The sequence below is a fragment of the Lethenteron reissneri genome, chromosome 34 (genome assembly GCF_015708825.2).
Source record: "Lethenteron reissneri isolate LAM-NWPU_2019-01 chromosome 34, ASM1570882v1, whole genome shotgun sequence".
Lineage (NCBI taxonomy): Eukaryota > Metazoa > Chordata > Hyperoartia > Petromyzontiformes > Petromyzontidae > Lethenteron > Lethenteron reissneri.
In genome coordinates, this window is record NC_083812.1 from 15,843,485 (window position 1) to 15,869,772 (window position 26,288).

General features: G+C 48.1%; 1 protein-coding gene across 2 annotated transcripts in view; it reads left to right on the top strand.

The window, feature by feature from the left end:
• Positions 1-26,288, top strand: part of LOC133350739 (ankyrin-3-like) — a 263,868-nt gene that overhangs the window by 45,700 nt on the left and 191,880 nt on the right. Inside the window, exon 1 of one of the 2 annotated variants that reach the window (XM_061565430.1) lies at positions 11,390-11,549. The exons of the other annotated variant lie outside the window; for it this stretch is intronic. Coding sequence (XP_061421414.1) covers positions 11,478-11,549 — 72 coding nt within the window. The 5' untranslated portion in view covers positions 11,390-11,477. Of the gene's footprint in view, positions 1-11,389; positions 11,550-26,288 lie in introns of those variants that run through there. 2 annotated transcript variants of the gene reach the window in all.

Consider the following 26,288-nt stretch of genomic DNA (forward strand, 5'->3'; position numbering starts at 1 on the left):
GTGCGCCAGCAGACAATAGATTTGGAATGCCGCTCCCTGTGACTTGACCGGTGTTCATCATGAGCATTGGCAAGGCATGGAATTCCAATATCACTTATGTTGTGGGTGTCTTAGGATGGGTGTGTCGAGTATATTGTGCGGTTGCTTTTAATAACGTGGGGATTACACATTCCGCTCCTTGCAGAAGCTGACTTTTATTTTGGCAAGTGGGCATCTTCCTTTAACTGCACACATGGCCTGGGAACACCATTACATAACGCCACAGGCACTGCAGCCCTTGCTCGCCGGCACACACTGCCGCACTTTTTAGTTTTGTTAATCACGGCCTTTGAGCATGGGCCCCGTGCACCAAGCGGCCAGCGACAAACAGCCCCCCCCCCAAATCACGTGCGCGAGTTTAACGCATTCCTTGAATTGATCGAGTATCATTTCAAGACTCGGAAAAAAGACAACGGGGGAGATAATTCCAAGGTGGAAAAGTCACGAGGGAAGAAGCGGACAGAGAAGTGCTGTGACTTGCAGTGTGGGTGGTTGAACCCCGTGTGGATGAGATGAATCGGCCTTTGCAGACCGAGCGCTGACACGGAGCAGCCACCTCACCGCCCACGCCAGCGGCACTGAGTCCCGCTGGCACCTGTGTGCGCGTGGCGCCGTCGTGGCAAGCCGAGGGGGGAGGGTGGATGGGACTCTGCCTCTCGCGTGCAGAGCGCGTTGCCGGGCGCCGCGGTGTGGAAATTGCCCACCTCGGCGCGCAATATTCAGTGTACGAGTTTTGGCACGTTTTTTTTGTTTAATCTTGCCGAACCTGAATTCTCGACAGATTTTATAGATAATGCACGTATAGCCACACGCGTGTATATTTTTACGGGTGGGAGCCTTTTGTGATACGAAATTGCTTTTCACAGGGAGACCCAGAGCATACAGTGAGTTCAAACCTTGATCTTCCTACTGCAAAGCAAACCTCGACCCAGTGAGACATGCATCGCCATAATGGTCTGCACACTCCGATCGTTATTAATTATCAGTTCTCTCAATCTGCTCATGCTTTCCCTGTCAGACAGTACGCTTGAATCACGTGCCAGTTTCTCATCAGTATGTTTCGATCGCGCATGATATTGCATAGCGGCGATGCAGTGATTGGTCCATTGCAAACCTCGTGAAACTGAGTTTTGATTCCCAGCCACCGGTTGTGGTCGCTCCTCCCCCCGCCCCTTACACCAACCCCTCGCTGACCGGCACGTTTTAAATATGCGGTGGCACGGCTCTACGGGAGCACATTTTGCGCTTTTCTGCAGAGATTCACGGTTCGAGCCGGGCAGGGTGAATGCCCTGGTTGTATCACCCAAAAGACAATCCGCGCCGTCTGCTTCACAGTGGCCATTAAAGATCCCCTGACCTGATTGGAAAACAGAAATGTCACGTGTGCCGGTGTCACGGTCCAAGTTTGCCAAGCACGAACGTGACGAGCAAATTCCTAAAATTGGTTATAACCACGTGGCAAAACATCGAACCCCCTACCAGCAGACTACACTCGTGTGTGAAGGAGAGCTTCTGTGATAGCCGTGCGCTACTCAGATGCCATGGATACTTAACGTGGTGTGGACTTAACGTGGTGACTGGGTTTGAAACAAAAGCTCTTCCCCGCACGGCGCGGGGAGGGCCCTCGTGCAGTAGCGGATCGACAAGAGGCAGTCGACTTCACCTACGAACGAGTTCTTGGTACGTGGACTGGATTGTCGGACATCGTGTTGGTACAACCCAAAAACAGCATAGTGTACATTATTATTATTACCGAGTCCCAAGACGCTTTCTCAGGAGGGTCCTGTCATGTTTTCGCAGACGATGGTGATGCTGCTGCCACGTGTACAGCGAAACCCTGCTGTACGTGGGGTTTGCGTACCTGAAAATTGCCGCGTAAAGTGAATTTGCGTTTATTCGAGAGTGGTTTTCCCTTGAGGGTAAACAGTAAAGGTTGGGGTACCGTTCCAACCGGTAATTTGATTTTAGTTTTTATTTGACAGTACACTGTTTACTTGTTTCTTTTAAAATGTGTTGTGTCTATATATTATTTCTATTAATATGTTTTGTGTGACGTTTATTTAAATAGAAAGCGTGTGAGAGAGATATGGTGTGTGAACAAAGATACCGGAACAAAGACTGAGGAGGAAGATGAAGGTACGCTGTGTAACACAGCGTGCATCAGTGCTACAGTAGCAGCTGGCAACTCCCACGCCGCTCAGAAGAATAGTCCGTCACGCGCTCAGAAGAGTAGTCCGTCACGCGATAAACTCGCGTTATAGCGAGTAATCTGTCACACGCTAGACTCACTTTATAGCGAGTCATCTGTCACACGCTAGACTCGCGTTATAGCGAGTAGTCCGCCACGCGCTACACTGACTTTATCGTGAATAGTCCATTACGCGATAGGCTCGTGGTATAACGGGCGCTGTGCGCGTTAAAAGAAATACGTTCCATAAAAGAAATACCGCGTGAAAGCGAAAACGCGTAGTGTGAACGCCACACGTTAAACGGATGTTTACTGTAATCCCAGCTGAGTAATTTGAACGTGATTGTTTTCTCGGCAATTCCAGTTACATTGTATGCTTTATTTTAGCTGTGGGGAGGAAATCCGCAGAAAACGCCAGAGGAAACCCATGCCCAACAGGGGGAGAACTGAAAAAACTCCAGTCAAAGAGGGGCCCGAGTTGGAGAATCGCAACTCCGGCCCTCGTTGCTGTGAGGCGTGGAGCGTTAGGCACCAGGGCTGCGTTCACAGCCGTGCCACGTTGACTGCGGGCGTGCGGCTGCAGAGGGTGTGCGTTGAGCCGCAGAAGCACCCCGTTGTGGGTGGCTGCCTCCTCCCCCCCCTCACGACGCGAGGTTCTCACGCCGCCGAGCCGAATTCTCGCTGCCCGAGCCGAATTCTCGCTGCCCGAGCCGAATTCTCGCTGCCCGAGCCGATCTGTCAGTCTGCTCGTGCGTTGCGCACGGGGGGTGGGGGGGACGCAGATATCTCGTCTCGTCTCGTCATTGACCACCTTTCAAAGGAACGTTCACCCCTGGAGGCAAGCTGCTCTGCCGTAGTAGTGCCGTGTCTGCGGCGTGGTGATTTTGATACGTACAAGTGTATCGTTGCACACCGCCGAATTTGTATTATACTTGTGTGTGTGTGTTAATTCGTTCATTGCAATGGGGGAGCTGTGTGTGAAGTGGTTCGTGGACTACACTGCAAACCAGTGGTCCTGGGTTTTGTTCGCGGCCATGGCTAACGTCAATAATGAGTGACATCTGAACCAGTTCATGTCTTCTCTAGGTTTACTCCGCTTTAATTTAGTACCTGGCGTGGTGTATAAACATCAGCACTGAGGAGACGAAGGTGGCTGGCTGTGGTGCTGGCCATACCACGACCCCCTTACATGCCCTGGTGACTTTAGAAGGTGCTCACTAACAGCACTTGCCCCGTCAGTCTGTACAGGCCACACGGGGGATCTGTGTTGAAGTCTGCATTCAATATGTGTGGTCGTAAGTTTGAAAGTTGATGGAGTAGTGGGTCATGCACTTTCCTGAAACCCTACGTACACTCAGTGTGTGTTTACCGTTGAGCGGTAGCACAGTGGTTCGTGTGCTCCGGCGACCTGAGTTCTATTCCCGGTCATGCATGAGTGTTATCTGAACCGGTTGTCTATACCCCTTCCACGATCCCGCAGTGACCAGCTGTGGTGAACAACTCCAGTGACCAGCACAGGGAAAATGTGTGGTAGACCCTCCTCCACCCGACACGGACAATGAATCAAGTTGTCACGCGATGGACGACCGTGCCAATTTATTGCCGCTTCAGCACACGTGCAGTTGCCAGAATGTATCTGCCAGAATTGTTCTGGCAACTGTCTGATGATGCTGTCTATAACAACCAGTTGAAACGTCGTGCCCAATTCTGTAAACGTGTGCATCGCTCTCCAACATTAACGGCGTGCTGCAGCAGTAATAATGAACCAGCATGTTTGTTCCCGTGACATCTTGAAGGTGTACGACACACATTTTACTCACGCGATTTGATCCAAAAATCAACTGTGAATCACAACAATTATTGCTACGTGTGTGTGTGTTTCAATTCGTGGGCAGGGATGACGGGGGGCAATGCTTGGTGAAACGTTGTGAAGGTCACGTGCGCTCGGTCGGATATCACTGGAGAAATGAAGTCGCATCACAAACTGTGCCAGAGGAAACGGCGCATTTATCGGTGCAGGCAGGCAGCCCTGGGTGTGAACACTCTTGGGAACATCCTCCGTGGTTTGCTCAGCCCGTAAACAGTGGAGGCTTCATACAAATAATCTCAAAGAGGGCCCCGAACACACGCGCACATAAACGTGGTATTGTCAGTGATCGCAGCGAGTAAAAAAAATATATCGTGAAAATGAAATCATTGCCGTTTAACACCTTTTTAGCATTTCTTTCTGAGGATTTGCAGCAAATGCTGCTGCTGTGGCTTGCCCACGGTGTGCCTGCGTGTCTGTGGGCATGCGCCGCATTACGTGGTCACCACCCCCGTTGGCGCAAACGGATTTCTTTATTTGATGGGTCTATTGATTGGAGCCAGAGGAAACGGCGGTGGAAAGTCAGACAAATGGATGCTGGGGACACGGCGTTTCGGCAGAGTGGTTCCGTGTCCATTAGTTATTGCTCAAAAGTTACGTTGATTCCCAGGAGACATTTTGCTCATCTGTCGCAGTAAAATCTTCTGACCGGTTAAATCTTTGACCGGTTCGCCATTCCTGAATGCGCATTCGTGATGTACTGGACTCATAAGAGTGCGCAATATCAAATGTTCTTACTTATTTACATGTAAAGCATGTGCCGATACTCGCCATTTGTATGGCGACCTTTGTAACCCAATGTTTATATTCTTGGGTCTTTCGGTAAAGTCACGTAGATACGTTCAAAGAAAAAAATATATATATATAGTACGACGTTTCGTCTTCTTGGTTCTTTCGGTAAAGTCACGTAGAAGGGAAGTAATAAAATAATAAAAATAAAACATAATAAAATAATTCTCACGACGTTTCGGCCACAACGCAAGCAGCCGTCCTCAGGTGAAGAATGAAACACCACCAAGCTTGGAGCGTATATATAAGTTGGGTTGGAGGGGGGGAGGTGGGAAGAAGAGCGCCTTGACAAGGATAATTTGCATATCAAGAGGAATTTAGCATGTGTAAAATGCGTAGGAGCTGGGCGGGGGGATTTTCAAATTAATATTATGCCCGTGCATTATGCAGGATTAGCAGCATCAAAGGGAGGGGGAAGGGGGGTAGCATTAACAAAGGAAAGGAATGTTAATAGTATGTAGCTGCAGTTACTAAACAACCACGTAGAAAACTAAAGTATAAACTACATAAACAACTAAAGTATAAACTACATAGCATCATCAGTATACTTACTATACTCTACAATAAGCTGAGTTACTAACAGTAAGTAATACATTACAATTCTACGTCGTAAAAATTATATAATATGCTTCCATCTAAACTTTATTCTCTTACATCACACGAGTCTACACCGTACTATATACTGCCATAGACAAACCCAACATTAAATTACATACTGTATTGCTATAAACCACCTTATACATTTCAATATAACACTATGTATTATTCTACCCACCCTAATGTGTATCACACTGCTATATGTTAACTATACAATTACGATACTATATATCGTGAGAATTATTTTATTTTTAATTATTTTATTATGTTTTATTTGTATTATTTTATTACTTCCCTTCTACGTGACTTTACCGAAAGAACCAAGAAGATGAATCCCTGCAGTCACGAAAGCTTTAAATCGAAATTTTACGACGTTTCGATCGCAACACAAGCGATCGTCTTCCTGAAAACTTGATGCTGAAGACGACCACTTGTGTGGCGATCGAAACGTTGTAGTGTTTTGTTATTTTTTGTTATTTTCTTTGAACCTATCTACGTGACTTTACCGAAAGACCCAAGAATATTAATTCCTGCAGTCACAAAAGCTTGAAGTCAAGATTTAACCCCATGTTTGTTACCAGGATTTGTCGTGTTGATTATGCAAAGTTGCATAATTAATTAAAGGAGTTAAGATGGATAACCTTTTTATTTTGTTAAAAAGAAAGAAGAAAACTGGGAAGATGTAAAACAACATTTAAACACACCACATATTTAGAAATTGCTGCAAAAATTCTGCAGAACGATTGTTTTTTTCACTTTTTACATCGTGGAAAACAAACTGAATTTTGGCACTCTTAAAAATGTACAAAACTAAACTCCCAAAGCTCTGTTCTGCAGCATCTCGCAAAATAAAATAAATCGCAATCCCAATCCCCACCCCTACGAGAACCAAGAGTCTCACACCGGCACCGTCGTCGCAGGACCCCCATGACATAGAGCCCATCAGCGTATCCGGCCCTTCCTGCTGAACTTAACAAAACAAATAAAGAATAAAAACATGCATATATGTACAGCCCATTTTGGCAGTCGACTGCTGCATGTATTTACGTACGTATGTTAAGCTTCTTTCGCACCGTATGTAGCCAGGCACGCTCATCGAAGGAGCGGGGGGGGGAAGGACAACAAACTAAACAACAAGGATCTCCCAACTCCTTGCAGGCTGTGATGGGATGTTTGACCATACTTCTCCACACTGGTCAGTGTGGGTTGATGAATGAGAGATAACGACGTATTTTTCCGCATTGCCCTCAACTGAGAGCAGCACCTATTGCACCTGTTCCTTTAGACACGAATGGTCACCCATCCGTGCGCATGTGGCCCCGAAGATGTATAGCCTTTAACAGACTGTTGGGGCAAGTGCTGTTAGCAAGCACCTATGAAATCCGGAATGGCACACGAGGGGGTGGGTGGCCAGCACCACGCCCGGCCGCCTTTGTCTCCCTAGTGTTTTACACACCGCACCAGGTACTCATATAAGGCTGACTAGATCTAGTGTAGGCCCATGACCGGTTCAGATAATCGTCACTGGTGTTGGCCATGAGCGGGAAACGAACTCGGGCCTCCAGGTTCGCAGTGCAGCGCGCTAATCGCTACACTACCGCTTCCGAACACCTATTGCACTTGTCCCTTTGGTCACGTTGGTCACCCATCCGTACAATTACTGTGCAAGGCTCGAGCTTGCTTAGCTTCGGAGCTCTGACGAGACCGGGGCGCGTTGCGGGCGACGTAGTCACATGCCTACAAATATTAGCGGTGCTTAATCCAAAAAAAAAACAACGCATGATGAATGGAATAATCAATGTCGTTGCTTCGGTGAAAATGACGTCTAAATTGATGTCACGCAGCCCAAGCGTTCCATCCACGCTTGCTTCACGCTGACTGCAGCAGCCACTCTCACACACTGGCAAATGTCCACGCCGGAGCATCGTTAATGGTCAACACATTTTTTTTTGCGTAGAATTATTTTCTCTCCACCACGGTCAAGGTAGCACGAGCCTCACGGAGGGACGTGTGACATCGCATTCGGCAGCGCTTAATCCAATAGAATACAACGTGGATTTGCGCGGCATCTAAATGCGACCACATCTCAAGGCACTCTGTCCACACCGTTGACCTTCTTTGTTTTATAGACTGAGGCAGTCGGCGATATTCTGCGGCAAAAAAATGAAAGTCTTGAGCCTGGGCTTGAACAGAGCCAGGGAGTTATTTGCACGGACAGCGGGGGGTGGGGGCAGACGATGGGGGGGGGGGGGGGTAGCAGAGCAGAATCAGTGGCACACAACGGCCGCCCCTACCCCCTACTGAGCAAAAGTCGAGTGGAGGCTTCGACCGAAAAGGCGGGTTGGCAGAGTGGAGGGTGCATCTCGGGTGCTGCGTAATGCACAATGTGAGCGGTGCTGTGTGATGTGCGGTGTGTGTGTGATGTGCGTGGTGTGTGTGGTGCTGCGTGGTGTGTGTGTGCTGCGTGTGTGGTGTGTCGGCCTCAGTGGAGGAGGCTCGTGAAGGACGCTACTGGGCAGTTGGAGGCAGTCGCCCTCCAACAACAACGGAGGGCGAAGGAGCGACGCTCACAACAACGAGTGGAGCGCCGGGTGGCTAAAGCACAGCAAGTTGGCACAGTAGGGGGCACAGGTGGCGCATCAGCCAGTCATCTCGGTCATCTCAGTCAGTTAACCCATGGCACCTGGGTCTGCCCCGTGACCTCCTGACGGCGGGCGTTCGACACTTCACGTGGCCTCAAGGTGCACATGGCCTGGCACAAGAGTAGTGGTGACGTCACCGCCACTTAGTGGCGAATGACGGTTGTTGTTGTGGTGTGTCATGCTGCGTGTTGTGCGTTGCGCCGGGTGTGTTCTGCGCACTGCACGCTGCTCCATGTGTGCGGTGCCGCGTGTGTGCCGGACGGTGCACGTTATACGGAGTGTGCTGCGCCTTCTGCGCGGTCCGTGCTGCGTCGCGTGTGCTGTGAAGGCCGACGGATCGCTCTGTACGTACGTCTGTGTGTACGTATGTTGAGCTTCTTTCGCACCGTGCGTAGCCAACCGCGCTAATCTGAGTTGCCCATGCGTCTGCCCACCTGCGCGGCCGTGTAAAGCCAGACAGGGCCCAGCACCCTGGCAGCGGTGTCGGTGCTAATCGACTCGCCTCTTATCCAATATCAGCCTGTGCTGCCAGCGAGCGTGGATGAGCCGCCCCAACTGGGAATACTGAGTTACCTTGCACTCGGGCTGCCAGCTAGCTGGTGTGGCATGCCGGCAATCAATTGGACTGTGCCCACACAGCCCAGGTGCAAAAATAGAAAGAGTGAGCTAGACAGCAAGAGGGGCACACTTCACGGCCACTTTTGACAAATCTTACGGCAATTCGATTTATTTTTTTGCAAAATCACGGCGCAGATCTAACGTTGCCCTTCAATTTTAGTCTCCAGCTCGGCACGCACAGTCAGAGAGTGAATGGGCCACAGTGCAACGTTGAAGGCCGTGAGTATATATGTATCTTGAACTTCTTTCGCACTGTACATAGCCAACATGTGCGGGGGAAGGACAACAAACTAAATACCAAAAATCAGTTCTAAAGAAATTAGTTTTCAATCTGGATGATTTACAAGTACAGAGCTCCAGTGGCGTCCTAATATAGGAAGGAAGAGCGTTCCGGTCAGCTGCAGCAGCGCATCTGATGGTACGCAATGCGGTGACCGTCTTTTGCTCGATGGTCAGGAGCATGGCAGGCGTTCACATGAGGCAGGCAAGCGCCTGTGGGGCGGTTTGAGCTTCCCGCATTTGTGCGCGCAAGGGCGACCTGCCGTCGGGGGTCTTGTGAGAAAATTGGAGACGGAAGATTGGGGAGGTGGTGGGAAAGGTTGGGCCGAGTGCCGTGGACGTAACGCGTTTAGGGCTCGGAGACTGCAGCTGCGGGCTGTACACCGAGTCAGAGGGTCCGGTATCGGCGGTTAATGTGGTGGCACAAGGCGGAGGTGGGGGGGTGACGGAGACAAAATAATAGCGCCCGGGTGAGTCGGCAGGGGCGGAAGGGGTTCTGGCCTTGGAGGGGGCAGTGCTGAGCAACATAGGGTCAGCTAATCCAGATGTCACATGATTAAAGTGGGTGTGTATGAATCCCCTGGGCACGGGCGCGCTATTGACTTACAGATGCAGTGCACCGCTCCACGCCTCGGTGTCGTTGCTGCTCTCTGGGGGTCACTCCCAAAGTGCCCATAACTCACGCCGTGTCCACGTGGTCCCGAGAAGGCGCGCGCGCTCCCGGCCCCGGGGTGAACGATCAACAGTTCGCAGGCCCTCGGCCGTACGACCAGGCGCGTGCGCAAACTCGGAGGTGGCTTGAGGCACAAATGATGTCATGGCCGTATTAAATGTCGACGCGAAGAAGAGGGCCTCACGGCGCTTTATATAATTCATTGTGTGTACATTCCGCGGCGCGACGAGGCATTAAGCTTCGTGAAACGTTGCGGTTTTACTTCCGAGCGTGGTTTCATGTCGTGGCAAGTGCCGCTGGTTCGCATCGCTCGATCTTGGCACAGTGTGCTCAGTCGATGTTTTTCAGTGCAAGTAAACAAACGAATGAATGCACGAATAAGTAAAATTACATGGATTCCTACAGTGTGTTCTCTTTCCCCAACCACGAGAGTGCTCTTAAGAAAAGAATACTCTTCAAATGCAGCATAAATAATAATAGTTTATATCGATACTCGCAAGACTTGTCCTAAAAACGCTGAACACTTCTAGACTATTCAGTTGGTGTTCCGAGGACATGCTGACATGACATTTAACGATACTTCAACCAATCTTCCATTTGCTTGACAAAATGTATCAGCATTAGAGGCAGCCCTCTCATTATACAATCCCCATGTGAATTCCGCTTGCGTTTTGTATGCATTCGTCAGAGTTAGTGCATACACGGTGACTTCATCCAGCCGTTTGTTTTCATCTCGAAACCTCGCCCGCATCTTAATTTTTATTAGACAAACTATAATTGCACATGCACAACCTTAATAACAAACACATTCATTTCAATCGGATGAAGTTAATTATTCTGTTTATCCCGTGGTAGATTTTCCTCACCGTTCTCAGAAGACAAAAGCCAGCCAAGGTGGCTCAGTTTGCTAAGCGAGCAGCTCGCAAATGGAAGGCTGTGAATTAAAATCGTGGTTACGGGTTGACTCAACCCATCATCTCTTCTGGGTCGATAACACTAGTACCATTTTGTGTGGAGGACAATGGTGGTTGTCCTATGGGCAAACTCGCCTCCGTCATACGAATGTGGAATTTCCTCCACTGACTCAAGGATGTAAACAGGAGAGGATCGCTGCCTTAATGCTCACTTGAACTGGAAATCACTTTGACAATTAAACAGCTAAATATTAACGTATGAACCACTGTCGGGTGGAATACATTTTACATATATTTAAAATAATTTAGCAACATTTGGTCACTCGGCTGCCGATTTGCCTTTAAGACGCATGTGTAAATTCAATGTCAATATGTTTCACATGCCAAGCAACTCGCACACAGGCACACAAGGAAGAGACACACGCACACACGGGGTGACGAGCACGGGCTTGGCACAATTCTCAAGGGAGAGTGCATGTGCGTTTTTGTGTGTCTCGCCGTGACGTCATTTCACGGGACGCAAGCTGGGCGGTTCTTCCCTCGACTTGACAGCTCGGAGAGGGAAAGGGATCGAGGAGGAGGAGGAGAGAGAGAGTGGGAGAGGAGGGAGGGGGGAGGGAGCAGGAGAGTGCACCCAGCCCACCCGTCCGCGCCTCTCGCTCGCTCGCCGCCACACAGAAACGCACAGGAGCCCGCTCGCTGCTGCTGCTGCTGCTAGTCCACGCTCCCCGATCTCTCGTTATCTCCCCTCCCTCTCCCCGCCCATCCACCCGCCCGCCCGCCCGTCTACTCCTCGCCTCCCTTTTCGCTTGCCTTCCCTGCGTGGCTCTCCTTCGTTTCGGATACGGCTGCTGCTGGTGCGGCTATAACTATGAGCGAGGAGACGCCAAAAACCGCCCAAAAATCGGCCACCAACCCGAGGCACAGAAAACGACATCGCAAGGTAACGCGGCGGCGGCGGCGACGGCTGCGGCCGCTGCCGTCTGCACGGAGAGATTTGTTTATGTGGTCTTGAACGAGGGGGCTTTCTTGTAGCAACTGGTGTGGCTCGCTCCGTCACGCAAACCCTGTCCACTCCGTAAGTTCACATTTGCCGTGTGGATTTTAATGGGTGGGTTTTTTTCTCGTCGGTTTATTTTTTTCTTGCCACATAGCATTTTTTGGTTTAAAAGTATTTTCGATTAAAAATTGTAATATTGTATTGGTAATGCTATATAAATTTTTGTGTGCATACCTATATGTATATATTAAATGTATATTATTATTTGTACCATACATGAACGTAACTATGTTTGTTTAGATAGCTGTATGTAGTGGTGTGAATTTAATTGTGTTAATGCCACAATATATCTCGCCTACTTAAATGGAAAATTTCTCATTTATTTTTTTCATTTTAACATATAAATCCCTGTTCAAATGATAACAAATTATTTTCATGTTAAAATTCAGAACCGTGTTGTGTTTTACTATTGATTTTCCAGTTATAAAATGCCATCTCCCTATTATTTGGAACAATGGACACAGAACGATATCGACAATGTATTTGAGAGATGGGAAAAAATATCAATTCCTGTCGTCAGTGTTGGCGTCGACTCATTGCTCAATCGTGATAGCCGAGCATCTGTGTTGATGTTCTGAGCATCCCAGCTGTTTGATTGCTATATGCTACAGCGATGCTATGCGCGATGTGTCATTGTCTAGCACAAAGGGGTGGTATGCAGCTGTTGACAGGCGGCGAGGTTAATTCACAATCATACGACATCAGGGATAATTTGCATGTAAATAGCCTTGCTAACCAGTGCCTGGCAACGCAGCCCACAAACTGATGAGCACTCCTATCGGGACCCAAGGCTGGGGCTTGCATTGCTTCTGTAGCGTCGTGATGAGCGCACACGCTATCCGGGCCATCTTCCGATGTAAGGAAAACAGCCTACCGACGAAAGGAAGCGCAGAGCGGGGTGCATTCAGAACGATAGGAAAGCAAATGGAGAGGAGTTGCCATCCGCCCGTGCTGTGGGCGAGTTGTCTCAGAGGTGCACATGAAATCGACGCTAAGCGTTGCCCCCCGCCCAACCGGCGCCCCCCAGGGCGAGCGGCGGACGTGTCCGCCCAGCGTTGCCCGCTCCTCGGTGCCTCCGGCAGGCCAATCGGCGGCGCCTCCAGCCAAACCTGCTCTCGCGTGCTCTCGAAGGGCATCAGGTGGGCAACCAGACCGTAATAGTGTCCGCCACTCGTTATCTTCAGCTATTGTACTCATCAAATGCCATCTTTGCCATTGAGCAGATGACCCAAGCTATTGCAGACGAGTGATGTGTTGGCATGATCATCATCATCGTTGTTGTCATCGTAATCACTGTCAACATCATCATCAACATAGTTTCCATCTTCATTAACATAATCGTAATCGTCGTCGATCATCAATAAGCATTCTCGTTCTGAAGCGAGGTTAAGAGAAATGAGGCGGTGCCCTTGTGGTTACCCGATGAAATGTCGCCGGTGCATGATGCAACAAGCAGACACCTCCACGTGTGACACGCCGTCCAACATTCAGTGGCGGCCTCAACTCTCAGCAAATCCTGCGGTCGCCCCAACCCCACGGATAAGCGGAGAAACCTCCGAGTCTTGCACAGGCGATCATGGGTGAAGGAGCAGAGCCGGGTTTGTATTTATGAAGCGATGGTCAAAAAGGGAATCCGTAGTCGTAGTTATTTATGGAAGGCCTTTCAGTAGAGTTGGTTCCATCTGCCCTTTGACCGGTGGCGGACCTGCAGGGTTCAAGCAAGGGAAGTACACACATGTCAAAAGTTTGTAGCATCAAACATATTTCCTGGCATCCAATAGGCCTTGGTATAAATAGTGCTGCGTCCAAAGGGCCGTGCTTTCCAGAGGGGAAGGGCTGCGAGTGTGGGGATTTAGTGAGCGGTGGGTGTGCGGTGTTGAGAAGTGACGAGCAGGCCAGACCGGTCCTATCGGTTTCATTGCTGGAATCTATTTTCACTTTTGCTTTTTCATTTCTCGCTTTGGTGATCGAGGTCACTTGCATGCAATACTCTGTCCCGGTTTCTTGTGTTCTCACCCACAAACGTCCTTACTCTCATGGAATTCATCAGCAAGCACACACGGTTCTACCCATCATTGCCTCGGGTAGTTACGTCGTTGTGTGTAAACAAAAAAAACATTTTACGGTTGAAGAAAATGTAGAGTCACGTCTGGCATGCGGTGCCCCTTGTGCCCTCTGGGGACTATTTTTTGTCGGTCGATTCATTATTTATAAGCAGGTGAATGTCCATTGGTACAACGTGTTTTTCTCACGATGGAGAGATGTACGCGGGATATTGTGACCGGCCTCTGTTTATGAAGATAAAGGGAAAGAAGGGGGGGGGGGGGCTTGCGCGTTGCTCGCTCGTTTGTGACCGATACGCGGCACAGATGTCGCAATGGATAACGTCGATTTTTTTTAAACCCATTTTTTGTTTATTTCAGCTGCAGTCTCTGTCGGTGAACATTAAAGGATTTAGTGCTCTGATTTTTGGGTCGGAGGCTTTCAAGCGCCAAATCATTGTGCTAGGTGCTATTGTACGTACATTAACGGCAGACAATTACCCATACAGCAACACATTTGGGACGGCTGCCATACAGCATATTGCTGGCACGGCCACTGTGATTGCACCTGTTGCTCTCCCAGTGGTCATTCCTACCCTGTGGTTTTGCTGCTGCTGCTCTTTGTGCGTCGATTGGTGAGCGTTCCATGTTCCGCATTCCACGTTAACGCGGTCCGTGTTTCGCGATCCGTCCGAGATTTTTTTTATTCGCTGCTCCTGTGATGTTTATCTCGAGACTCCAGTGCCGGGCTGTGAGCTGACAGATGGCTCTGTCTTGCCGAGTGCGATGCGACCAGAATACATCCGGAAAAGGACTGCCCCTTGGCACCTTTCGATAACTTTAGGAAGTGTTCATCCCGAATTAAAACCCGAAGACGAAATTAATAAGTATATATATACACACAAAGGCAATCGTACATTTTGCACGGAGAGTTTTATTTCATAATCCAACAAAATCACCAGCTTTTCATTGCAGTGAAAAAGAGGCAATTTTTTTAGCTAATAGTTTTTTTTATCACGTATTATATGTAAACAGTTACTCCTGTCATTTTTTTGTACCATGTGTGTGAAAAATAGCGATGCTTACATTAAATTATGGCAGTGTAATAAACCAGTCCATTAACTTTTATTAACATTTTCTTTTAAAACCTCTTGTGCGTGCCTACTCCGGCGCTTGTTGTTGAAGTCTGTAAAATTAGCGTAATGAATCGTAAGTTGTGACGCTACGGTAAATATGACACTCGTGCTAACTCCACTGATTAAACTAATTTCTCTTCTCGGTTAGGCTTTATTTTATTTTCCGAACGGCGCGATATCAACCACACCCCCCACACCCCGCAGGAGACACTGCTCGTGGACGCTGGCGCGCGAGCGCGGGGCGCGCGAGCGCGGGGCACGCGAGCGCGGGGCACGCGAGCGAGGGGCACGCGAGCGAGGGGCACGCGAGCGAGGGGCACGCCACCGCCGTGCGTAGACCGTGGCGATGGTGCGCCGCGACGCGCGGGGCGGCACATCCTCGCGCGTCGATACTGATTCGCGCTGTCACCATGAAGGACGCGGCCACCTCTCTAGGGGGACTCTCTCCTCGTGCCCCCCCTCCCAACCTCCCCGACCGAGCGAGGCACACGGGAAGCAACGTGGGCGGACAAGTGAAGGGACAATAACAAAACAACTGCAGTGTTATTATTATTAATGATAAAGTGGCGATAGCTCACTCATTACATAAGCCTCACCAGACCCGGACTGGTCACCGTTGCAAACGAGATGTTCCATCTCAAGGCATTATCCAGATGACGTATTTGAATTAATGAAATTGCCTTCGTGGTTGATATTGAGAAAATATTCAGAACAATCTGTGCATAGCAGAACAAATCCCCCCCCCCCAAAAAAAAAAGTTACAGGAAATGGCACGGGAGAATAGTTCACGCTGGTGAGGATTGGCACGCATCTGCATCTGCAAATTAATAACGTGCATCAAACATAATTTACAAAATAGGATTGCATTAAAGCTTGATTAATTCCTGATGTAATCTTATATATTTCAATTATGAAAAAAATTGAAACCACTTCCAGCTAAGTGTGCATACTCTATCGCAAGGAGCACGAAAGGGAAAGCCCCTATTCTTCATCCTTGCAATGAAAGGCAGGCAGGGGTGTTGCTGCACTCCTGAGTGTGGCATTTGGCAATCTAATGTAATCACTCCACTGATTAGATTAGGTTTATAACACAGTATTTATTGCCTTGGTACAGGGCATCAGTTGAACGTGGGGCAAGCTCTTATGTGCTTCATGTATTTGACGAGCATCCAACTCGGGATCCAAAAGTGCTAACAAAGCTGGTGTGTTTTGTTGAGATGATTTTTTCAGAGCCCTCGAACGTAACGTGACATCTTTTGCCACTGAAATACTGTGATGGCCGACCATTTACACCTTTTCAATAAGAGGTACGATTGCGAAAGCCCATTTAATAAATTGGCCACACGCTTTTAATAGCCGGGTGGATGCCTTTGTGGCGTTCATAAATAATGGAAATAAAAGAGAGAGAAAAAAGGGCACTGTCTCATTTGGCTATGGCCTCGTCTGTTAGTGTTTGTGAGCCACAATGTCGCTGGTCATTTGGGGGCACGGTTGGAATAATTTTTGGGAGAAAAAAAACATTTGTATTGTACCAGGTAAGGCCCACTATGCTACAGAACTCTTTTTCATGGCCGAGGTACAAATTCAGCCGCAGTTTTGTGTTGTAAAAACCCGATGGGTCCGCTGAACCCTGAGATGCTGGCGGAATCGTTGATACAGCTGGTGTTCGCTGCGATGTGAAACGTAAGCCCCCACGTTCACATCCCATAAAGAGGGAACAAAACATCGTTACCATCCTTTGCTTGGTTATCACCGCTGCTCACCTATTTGTCATCAACATCACGGGCACATCATAGACACCAGCGGTTTCGTTTCAATGACAGTTGTCAAAATATAGTCGCGCAACTTAAACATGAAATGTCATTTTTTTTATCCTGGCATTGAAAGTATTGTTATAATCTGTGCTTACGTTGAGCTGTTTAAATTATAATGACAGATGACAGCACAACTGACGTTATTTTAAAAAAAGGCACAGCAACGTTATCTCATCGTGTCCTGCAACGTAAACAAATCTGATTGGATGTGCAGTGATTGTTATTTACAATCGCTCATTCGGGTTATGTCTTGCGTAACCTATTTGAATGTTTTTACATTTTTACTCTTTCAATGCATGATGGTGGGGAAAAACCTGAGGGAGGGCTCAAGGGAGTTGCCTCGTGTTGCCGTTGTGCCTTGCCCATTCAAACTAGGAAGTTGTCATTCCTGTCAGCATGTGTGGATCTGCTTGGGTACGCTTGCGCAGCTGTGATTTTATTTTTTTTTCCTTCCCCCGTCCCATGGGATTCGGCACCTACCTGTGGACCAGCTCTTGTTAGCCTTTAGAAGTGCTCATTAAATCGCACACGTTCCAGAAAAGGGGCGGGGGTGAGAGCAAAAAAATCTAAAGGTTGGGGGTTGAAGAAAATCAGAACGTCTAGATTATTTTTTTTAACAAGCATTAGCTTCCTTGAAAGTAGAAAGAGTCTCGGTCGTGTTAGAAATAATCAATAGCAGCCAGGGTGTGCGATATCACTCGTGCGTTCATAAGTTGCACCTAACCGGACTGGCAACGTGCACAGGCGAGGTGGCAACGTGGCGCCACGGTGTTGGAATTACGGAGTTTGAACCGACGTGTCGCCTGCATCTCGTGCGTTTCCCGAGGATGCACCGCCACGTTTCGGCGGCGTGGCCCGAGTTTGTGTTGCGCGCACCGCGAGGCCGCTCCTCGTCCAGATCGCTGGAGAGCCGCAGGCCCCACGGGGGCACCTGAGGGCACCGTCATCTAATCAGATTGCATCTCCAGAGACAGAAGCCAAGGAAGGTCATTTGCACGAGAGTGGGATGCAGATACGGCAAACGGGGAGATAACACGCGGACACGGCACTCTCTCAGGATGCGGCGACAGGGGAGATCGCCGCCTGTCCCCTAATGACGTTCTCTTGGCACGCTTCTTTTGGGGAGAAAGATTGACGGGAAAAGGGAATCGCCTTCACGTTTGCCAACGTGAACGCAGCATGAACTATTCGTCGGTCAGAACTATTATTTTGTGAAGGCAATCGTGTTTAATTGTGCACGCCGACATTTTTCTACGCGCCGCTCAGACTGATGTGGATAATGCCGCTTGTAAATTGAAAACTCACCCAGGTTTCAGCTGCGGAACAAATTTATCAGGTTTTGCGTGCTGCTGGAGCGTGAAGGATAAAAAATGGGTCTTTTGTTTTTCACACGACACTGCATATTTTGCACATTTTCCCATGCTAAGTCATGCAGAAGGTGTGGTCTTTGCAGTTTCCTTTGATCGTCATATTAAAGTTTTTGTTTTTCTTTACATCGAACATGAAATTTCCGCGATGGCAGCGTGGCGGCGCATCTCTTGCGAGGTCACAGGACGGAGCCGGTGATTGCGGGAACAGTGAAAATTTACTCGACATTGCTCGCTTTGTTTCTGAGAAATCGCGTTGACCGAAATTCACGCCGACAGCCCAGCAGATGGGAATCTCCGCAATACAGTGAACATCCCTTTCTCTTGTTGACACGTCGATCACATAAATTAGCATTGAGCATCCCGTTTAATTGACACTTGTACAGAACAAAGACAATTGGCGTTTCCACACCCACCCAATCATAGCAAGAGACTGTGAGCCGCACGGGCGCTTTCTGACCGCACATCAATTTGGAGCTGCAAATCTGTCCGTGCATGAAGGGTATCCATTAGCCAGCAATGTCTCCGCTCGCATGAAAAGCACACACATGGGCTCGCATAGAACACTCGCCGGGAATTCGCATCCACATTAACGGGGGGGGGGGGGGGTGTGCGCATCTGTGTCCGCGTAATCAAGTCGGTCTTTGATGAGTCTCCGTGCTCGGTTGTGGATGCAAGGTTTCAGACTGTACACCATCATGGGTTCCTTCATTCTGCGATGACCCCACTTGTGTGTAATTGTCCATGTCGATGCCTTTCCACTCGTAGCACTCGACCATGAAGGAAAGACATTCCCCTCATTTGCAACCTTCGGGAAAATGTAGCACAACCACCGGCTAGGCCTCATGTGCGACTTCACTCATGCAACGGCTGGAATGGCTGGCTGATACAAAAAAAAGTCAACCTGCAGCTTTTCAGACTTTTGGTGGAACATTTCGATGATGTCGAATTATGGTATGAATGGGTAACACCACAGTTAGTCGGCCGGCAGCTTGTTTGTGGTGGGGTACGGAGTGCGTACTCCCACCTCTGCCAAAGATGTCTGGCCAGAGTGGAGAAGTAGGCCAAATACTCCCTTAGAGAGGTTGTCTAGCGCTCCCTCTAATGGAAGCCCTTCCTCCAGCAGTGGCGTGAGCAAGAACTTGCAGGGCTGTGGCTTTACTTTTTGCTTCTGAGAGGGATTTCCTGTAATAACGTACAGCTCATTAGACAATACAAGTTACATTACATGACGTGCAATGGGAACCACGAAAGATTCGAAGCCCAAGAATACAGTGCTGTGAAAATAACGCTCGATATCTCTTGACTTCTGATATGCTTGCCGTTTGCACCCAAACGGCGGGAATTCGAGGCAATTCTGCATTTCCGTTACACGGGGAACTCGGTCTCCTCCCCTCACGAGACCTCCATGGGCTCTGACCGTCCCCCTCTGGAGGAGGTGGCATTTGCTGGGATCCTTGGCAGTCTCACCGCCACCACCACGGCCATTCACTTCCCAGAAACCCCCCAGTGTGAACGACAGCTCTCATTTTTCACGCGGATGTAAAATTGGTGTGGGGGGGAGTTAGTTTAGTTGACATTTTTTATTCATTTAATCCCCTGACGACTTCAGCACGAATTCCGACGTGGCGCTAATTCCTCGAAATCTACGTCAAATGCGTTACCAATCGAGCAATTAACGAGCAAAGCTTTTTAAGCAGTGAGACAGGAATTGTATTCATTTCCGCATTTGATTGTTGCTAAGCTGTGTATCGTCTTTAAGTAACCTGATTGTGTATATACGTTTTTATTTATCAAACATTTATTTAAGTCAAAGGGTATAAAAACAAATGTGCATAATAAACGAATTAGCCACACACAGGCACAAGCATGGCACATAAGCACAAGATAGATATAACAGTACCCAAATTATGTTTACTGATGACCCTTAATTTCACAATGTAAATGCGTTCAGTGTCTTTACTCTTCATAATGCATTGTAAATGCGTAACAGAAAGCACAGGGCTGAGTCCAAGGCAGGCATATTCTGTAAACACTCTGCGCCGCCGCTTGCCCAAAACAATCATTCAAAGTCACTCGGCGCATGTGCAAATGCCAGTATAGGTGAAATATGGTATTTATTATAAACCTGCCACCTCCGCTGCCCTCCGCCCTTCTCCCTTCTCACAGCTCATCTGTTTAAGCAGCCGCTTATTTTTAGCGTGGCCGGCAGAACTCGTTTGGCCCTCTGCAAATCCGCCGAAGCGGAGGACGGGCGACGAGGCTTTGACCCGCCACCGCCGCCGCACACTGGCATCCACCATCGCTGTCCTGTCGTCCTATTGGATTGCGTTCATTACGCCGCAGCTGCAGTCTGGGAGAAAAAAATTCCCATCGCAATCAGTTCTTAATTGAGCGTAAAGAAATAACATTAGCTTCTAACTATATCCTGGTAACGCACGTGCCGTGCGCAATTTTTTTTAAAGCATGATCGCACTGATAAAATTAGTCCCTCGGAGGCTTCGGCTGAAGCAAGCACATCTAAAAATGTCGCCATCACGTCTCACTGATTATTTAACTGTGAGGGTCTTCCCGTGCCCACGACAAAAGTGTCAAGAACTTCTCACTTTTCATTGAAAACCAGCGCAGCACAGTCCAACTTGAGTAATTACCATCAAGAATAAGTGGTCGTTCTCATTCAAGTTAACTCTGATCTATTACACTTTTCAATCGTGCTGTTTGTGGCTAGCCGCTTAATCTTTTGCAACTTTGGGCCTGTGCTCAGCAATGATAGATTTTTGTAAAAAAATCTTAGTTTCATGATTTTTTGACAAAACGTGCAGATGAAAGTACACACCGATACAATCCCACACTCGAGAAACACGTTGCTGATTTGTAATCTTCCAGCAAATGAGGTCAATTCAGAAATCCAATGGTATTGCATTTCCATTTCTAAAGATTACTCCAGATGTTTGTTGACTGAAAGGTAGAAATCTAATTTAGGAAATAAAGTGATGTGTTACGTTATCTTTGATGTGATTGCTTGTCATGTGGATATAATGTGTGTATCCATCTGAACCCATGAAAGACATTCAAAGGTCCTTCCGTATATCTGCCTCCCATCTCTCAGTGACCTTGTAGTTAAAAAGGTGTTGTATTCTATATATATATAAAATTAGATATACATGATGCAGAGTGTGTGGGAGTCCAAGATCCATTGTATGGAGTGACAACCGACAATAATTGTGCATTTTGGTCATTTAGCAGCTGCTCGTTTGGAATCTCAGAGTAGTGATTCATGTAACAGCGCATCCCATGCGCATATTCACCAAATCGGACATATCTGAGCCTCGTCCACAATCTCGGCAGTCAGGCCATCGTTGTGTAAATCACGCACAATGTATTTCCCTGTTTAAACTGTGCGCGGTCGTTTTGCGTTTAGGATTCTACTGGCACATTTTGCCTTCCTGAGCTTGGACATGTCTGTGTCTGAACCTCCACCCCGGTGGCTTCTTCAGCACTGTGGCTCGTCCACGTTAAATGTTTTTTAAATGCAGGTTACGAGCATGAATACAAATATGCCAGATTGCCGACGATGATGGCGTAGAAAATGGTACGCTCACTCCGGTTTAATTTAATGGACCCTCCGCTTCCTCGCTCTTCAGCTCCCATGGAGAATGCAGGCCCCTGAGAGCTTGAGCTCAGACTGTATAAAAGAATTTTATTGATGAGACATCACCTTGAGCCATGGGCCATCAATAGAAAAGGCACAAATCCGCAGATTGGCAACCTGGCCGAAGACCGTGTTCCTTCTAGCCCATGGCGCCCCACCACTCGCTGTTGAGCCAGCTAATCCACACAGCACCCCACTCCTCTTAGCGTCCGCATTCGTTTGATTCAGGACAATTAGAGCTCTCCCCCCCCCCTCTCTCTCTCATGGACGTTCTCTCATCTGAGTTTTTAACGAATAAAATAACCATAGAATCACATCCTGTACTTATGTATGCATTGTGCACTTAGCGGTAATGAATGCAATTCCGAGCGTGATTTTCCTCCCAGTGCAGTTATAGTGAGTACGTTGGATATTTCGTAATTGTTTTGCCTCTTGCGTTTTATTTATGTATATGCGTTGCACCTTAGTGAAAAAAATATGTATTAAAAGGGTTATATGAGTGGCGTTGCCATCGTGTAATGGTGAGCACGCCTGACTTGCAATCCAGAGGTAGACGCTTGGATCTCCCGGCGTGCCAGGTAAGACAATGAAAACATTTCTCAAACCCCTCCGCCCCACCGCTGTCCACCTGTGGCAGTCTTATCAGTGGGGGGGGGGGGGGGGGGTAAAGTGGGGGTACTTTCACCTAATCCAAGACAGCTGGGGCCGCGTGGAAGAGGAGGCCACATAGCCTCTCGGGATCTCCTGTCGAGTTTATTACAGTGGAGAGGCCCTTCAGCTGCCGGTGGCACGAGCAAGACATTGCAGGGATGCCCCTTTACATTTTACTCTCGAGCGTGAGCCTCGTAGGGAACGGGGAGGTGGGGTTGATGGCATAAATCTTTACCATCGGATGAATATGCAAACCGCGTCAATTTCAGTTGAGGCAGCATCAGTGCTCAGCTTGAGTTACATCAATGCGATTAGGTGTCAGTGATGAAAGACAGGGGACATTAGTCCAACGCACTCACTGGGTGGTGATCGTGCAGTGGTGTGTGCCGTGTGGCCATACGGTCGTATGCGCTGAATTCTAAGAGGGCTCTATCAACCACGTGGACCATTGTATTGAGGTCATTTGTTGTCTGAGCAAACTGGGTTGGTACGGGTCGCCTGCCAAGGGCCGCACAGACGTTCCTGCAATCCCAGGTTGAGGGCCTCCCTTGATCATCAGTGACAAAATAAAGCAGGGCTTGTTCTGGGAGGAGCGGAGGGCGGGGGGGCGGGGGGGCGGGGGGGCGGGCCTCTTTTGTGAGAGGCCCAGGGAGAATATCTCCCCTTTGCCTGCCCCCACCCCACCCGAATTGTCTCTCTGCCGATTGTTTCTTCACTTTCACAGACTGAACGTTGCTCGCATGTCCAAAATGTACGTTTAAATTGGTTTGACGCATACAAATGACAAAATATTGAAACATTTGAAACAAAATGCAAATAAACGTTGAAATAATTATAATCCACATGACGCACGCAACATTAAAATTATTCATTTCAACCACAAAGTGAAGCGGTATTATCTCTGTAAAATGTACACACGATTCACAGTTTTTTGGAGATAATTTGACCACTCGTGTGGGGAGCATTCTGGATGTAAAGCTTTTGTAAAAAAATGGTTTCCCACTTAAAGAAGCATTCAGGTAATGCTCATCTCATGTTCACAGCCCTGAAGTAGTGGTCGAAATTCCACAATCCTCCTGGCAAGCGTAGGGTCTATCCATAGGACAACCACTGTTGACTTCTCCACAAAGTGGTACTGATTTTATCGACGCCGCAAGTATGATGGACTGAGTCGGTTTCCAAACCGGATTTAAACTAGCAACCTTCGGATTACAAATTCCAACAAACAGTAAACGTAAGCTATATTCGTACCGATTTTGTTTCTTGTAGGCACTTTTTGAATCCTCATTTGTGCAATTTCTTCGTTCATTATTTTCTTGGCATTACGTAACGCTTCAGTGGCCCTGAGATGTCTCACGAAGGCCACGTGGTAAATGACGGTGCAGGAGTAAATGTCATCGCCACCGCCTGCGGTCTATTGTTTAGATGGGAAGCAATTAAATGGGGGGGAGGGGGGGGGATGTAATGTCCTTTTATAATAAAACACGTACGTGGAAGGCAGACCTCGGTGGAAAATGTATTTATCAAGCCGCTATGCTAGCGATGTCCATCTTGGTGTAACGCGATGCTGTGTTGTGACCGCCCCTGACGAATGAGTGCGGACTCTTCGAGTAGCGGCGGCAACGTTCACTGTGATGGAGAGGCTCATGTGGTCGACTTGGATGAGCAGAGGACCTTGCTTGCTTTCTAATGAATGAATGCATTTATTCCTTAAATCAGTTGTTATTTCCTGCGGCAGCAAGAGTTCCCATTGTTGCCTCCTTGTTTTTCTTTCTTCGTGCAAAAGCCAGCGGCTTCATTATTAAAGCCTCGTGTAGCGACGGCATTGCTGTTTCTCCCGGTAATGAGCTGGTGCATAGCAAAGCCTACGGCGTAGGTGTTACATTAAATGTGTGTTGTATGTGTGTGTGTAATGTGTTGTTTGACAGAAGACTACTGAACGAGTTTCTTATATGTGAAATGAATGGAATGCCAATACTGTTTACTATCAGCGGGCTCTTGTATCGGTGTATGAAGGTTATCCTGACGCCTTTGGAAAACCTGTTGGGAATGCGCGGTGACTCACTGTCTTAGCACTCCTCCCCCCACCTGTTGTGTCGCTCGCAATGCTTGCGGCTCGTGATTTGAATGCCCGTTTTGGTCTTGTGTTATTCTTCGTATCCACTGATATCCGGCTCATTTCAACAGCCGTTGCGAGGCCGTTGAAACAACGGTGCAAGTTTCTTAAATACTCCTTCCCCCCCCTGCCTCTGTTTACACAGCAGTATAAATGATCGGCAGGTAGCGTGTAGTGGGGTAAAGTGTGGGAACTTCCACTTCTTGAAAGATGTCTGGCCAGCGTGGAAGAGCAGACCAAATTGTGAGAGGTGCTCTTTTCCGGTGGTGTGATGCCACAAACCAATAGTAGGTGTGCGACATTTGCTGGCCAAGAGTGTTGGCAGCACTGCTTGCAACTGAACCATCCTCTACCAGGGACAACTAAAACACAACAGATTCAACAACATCACTATGCCTCTAAATGTGGAAAAATATATATAATCCATGATACGTTGGGCAATGATCCTTTTTCTGTTGCAGTCTGGGATGATGTTGCTGTGTGTAATGCCAATTAGAGCAATATTCAGGGAATTATTCAGCATTGGGAACGCAGAAGAAACCCATGCAGAACAAGGGGAATATACAAACGCTTCACAGAAAGGCACTGTGAGTCAGGGAATGGAACCCAGGGCCTTGCTGTGAGGCACGAATACTCCCACTGCTTGGGCCCTGTCGCCCAACTCTATGCTGGCCCATCACAGAAATTAGTCTCGACACTCAATGAGGCTTTCCTGGCTAAACAAATACACTACCCTATTACCAGCTCTCGCAATTACGAGAAGCTCGCTCTCCTTGAGCGAAGCTCCCTCAAGTCCAAACCCTGAGCCAATTCCTGCTCCATGTTGTCCAGCTTGGGCCAATTGGTTTGTGCCTCTGGATTCATGAATAGTTCTGTAATTGAAGCCTTCTGTCACATTTAGAGCAGCAAAGAGCTGAGATCAACAGGGATTGAACGCCACGACATCCTCACACTGAACTCTGAGCATAAAGGAAGTACTCGAGGTTAGACCCTGTCATCTGCACAGACAGAAGCTTAATGCCGATGGATTTGTGGTTGAAGCCAGTTCTCGTAATGATGCAGAAAGTGAGGCATTATTGGATCAATAGTTCCACCACATCAATGGTTAAGATGCATTAACAAAAGGTAAAATTGCACCCTTAGCAAATAATCTTACTGCCAGTGGGGAAAAAGGCCTCTTTGCATCACACGTGATGTGTGTCCCGTGGTCACTGATCCTGCAGCATGGGTACTTGGGGCCTCTCTTGCAGGAGGCGTTTTTTTATGCCGAGAGGATCACGTGAGGTGGCGGCGCGGATGCGTCGTGTCACGGTGATGGCGTTTGCAACAATGGGGGAGTTTGCTACAAACAATCAAAACGCCATTGTATATATATGTGTGTGTGGAGGTAGGGGGCTATGATTCAACAATAAATAAATACGTGATGAATTTAAAACTGTCAGCGGCATAAAATGAAGAAAGATACTGCTTCATGTGCCATTGCAGTAGCTTCAGAAGAACAAGGCCGTCATGAGGAGCAGTCTCCTTGTAAATGTTGCATTTGCCTGAATATTTTGGGTTAGGCCATTGTCAGGGCTGTATTTTATGCAGACAGTGTTATTGTAATTTAATGTAGGCTTTCGCGACCAGTATTATTCACAATAAAGGTTTTTGGGTTAGATCGCGTTATTTATAAATGTGTCGCAACCCTCCACCACCCGACACGGCCAATCAGTAAAAAAATGTGTCACGTTAACAAAACGCCAATTAGTTACTTCTTCAGCCCACCGGTGTGTTTGAAGAGTGAATCCACAACATGTATAATTTGAGTAGTACGACGTTTCGCTGGTAATTACATCCAGCAT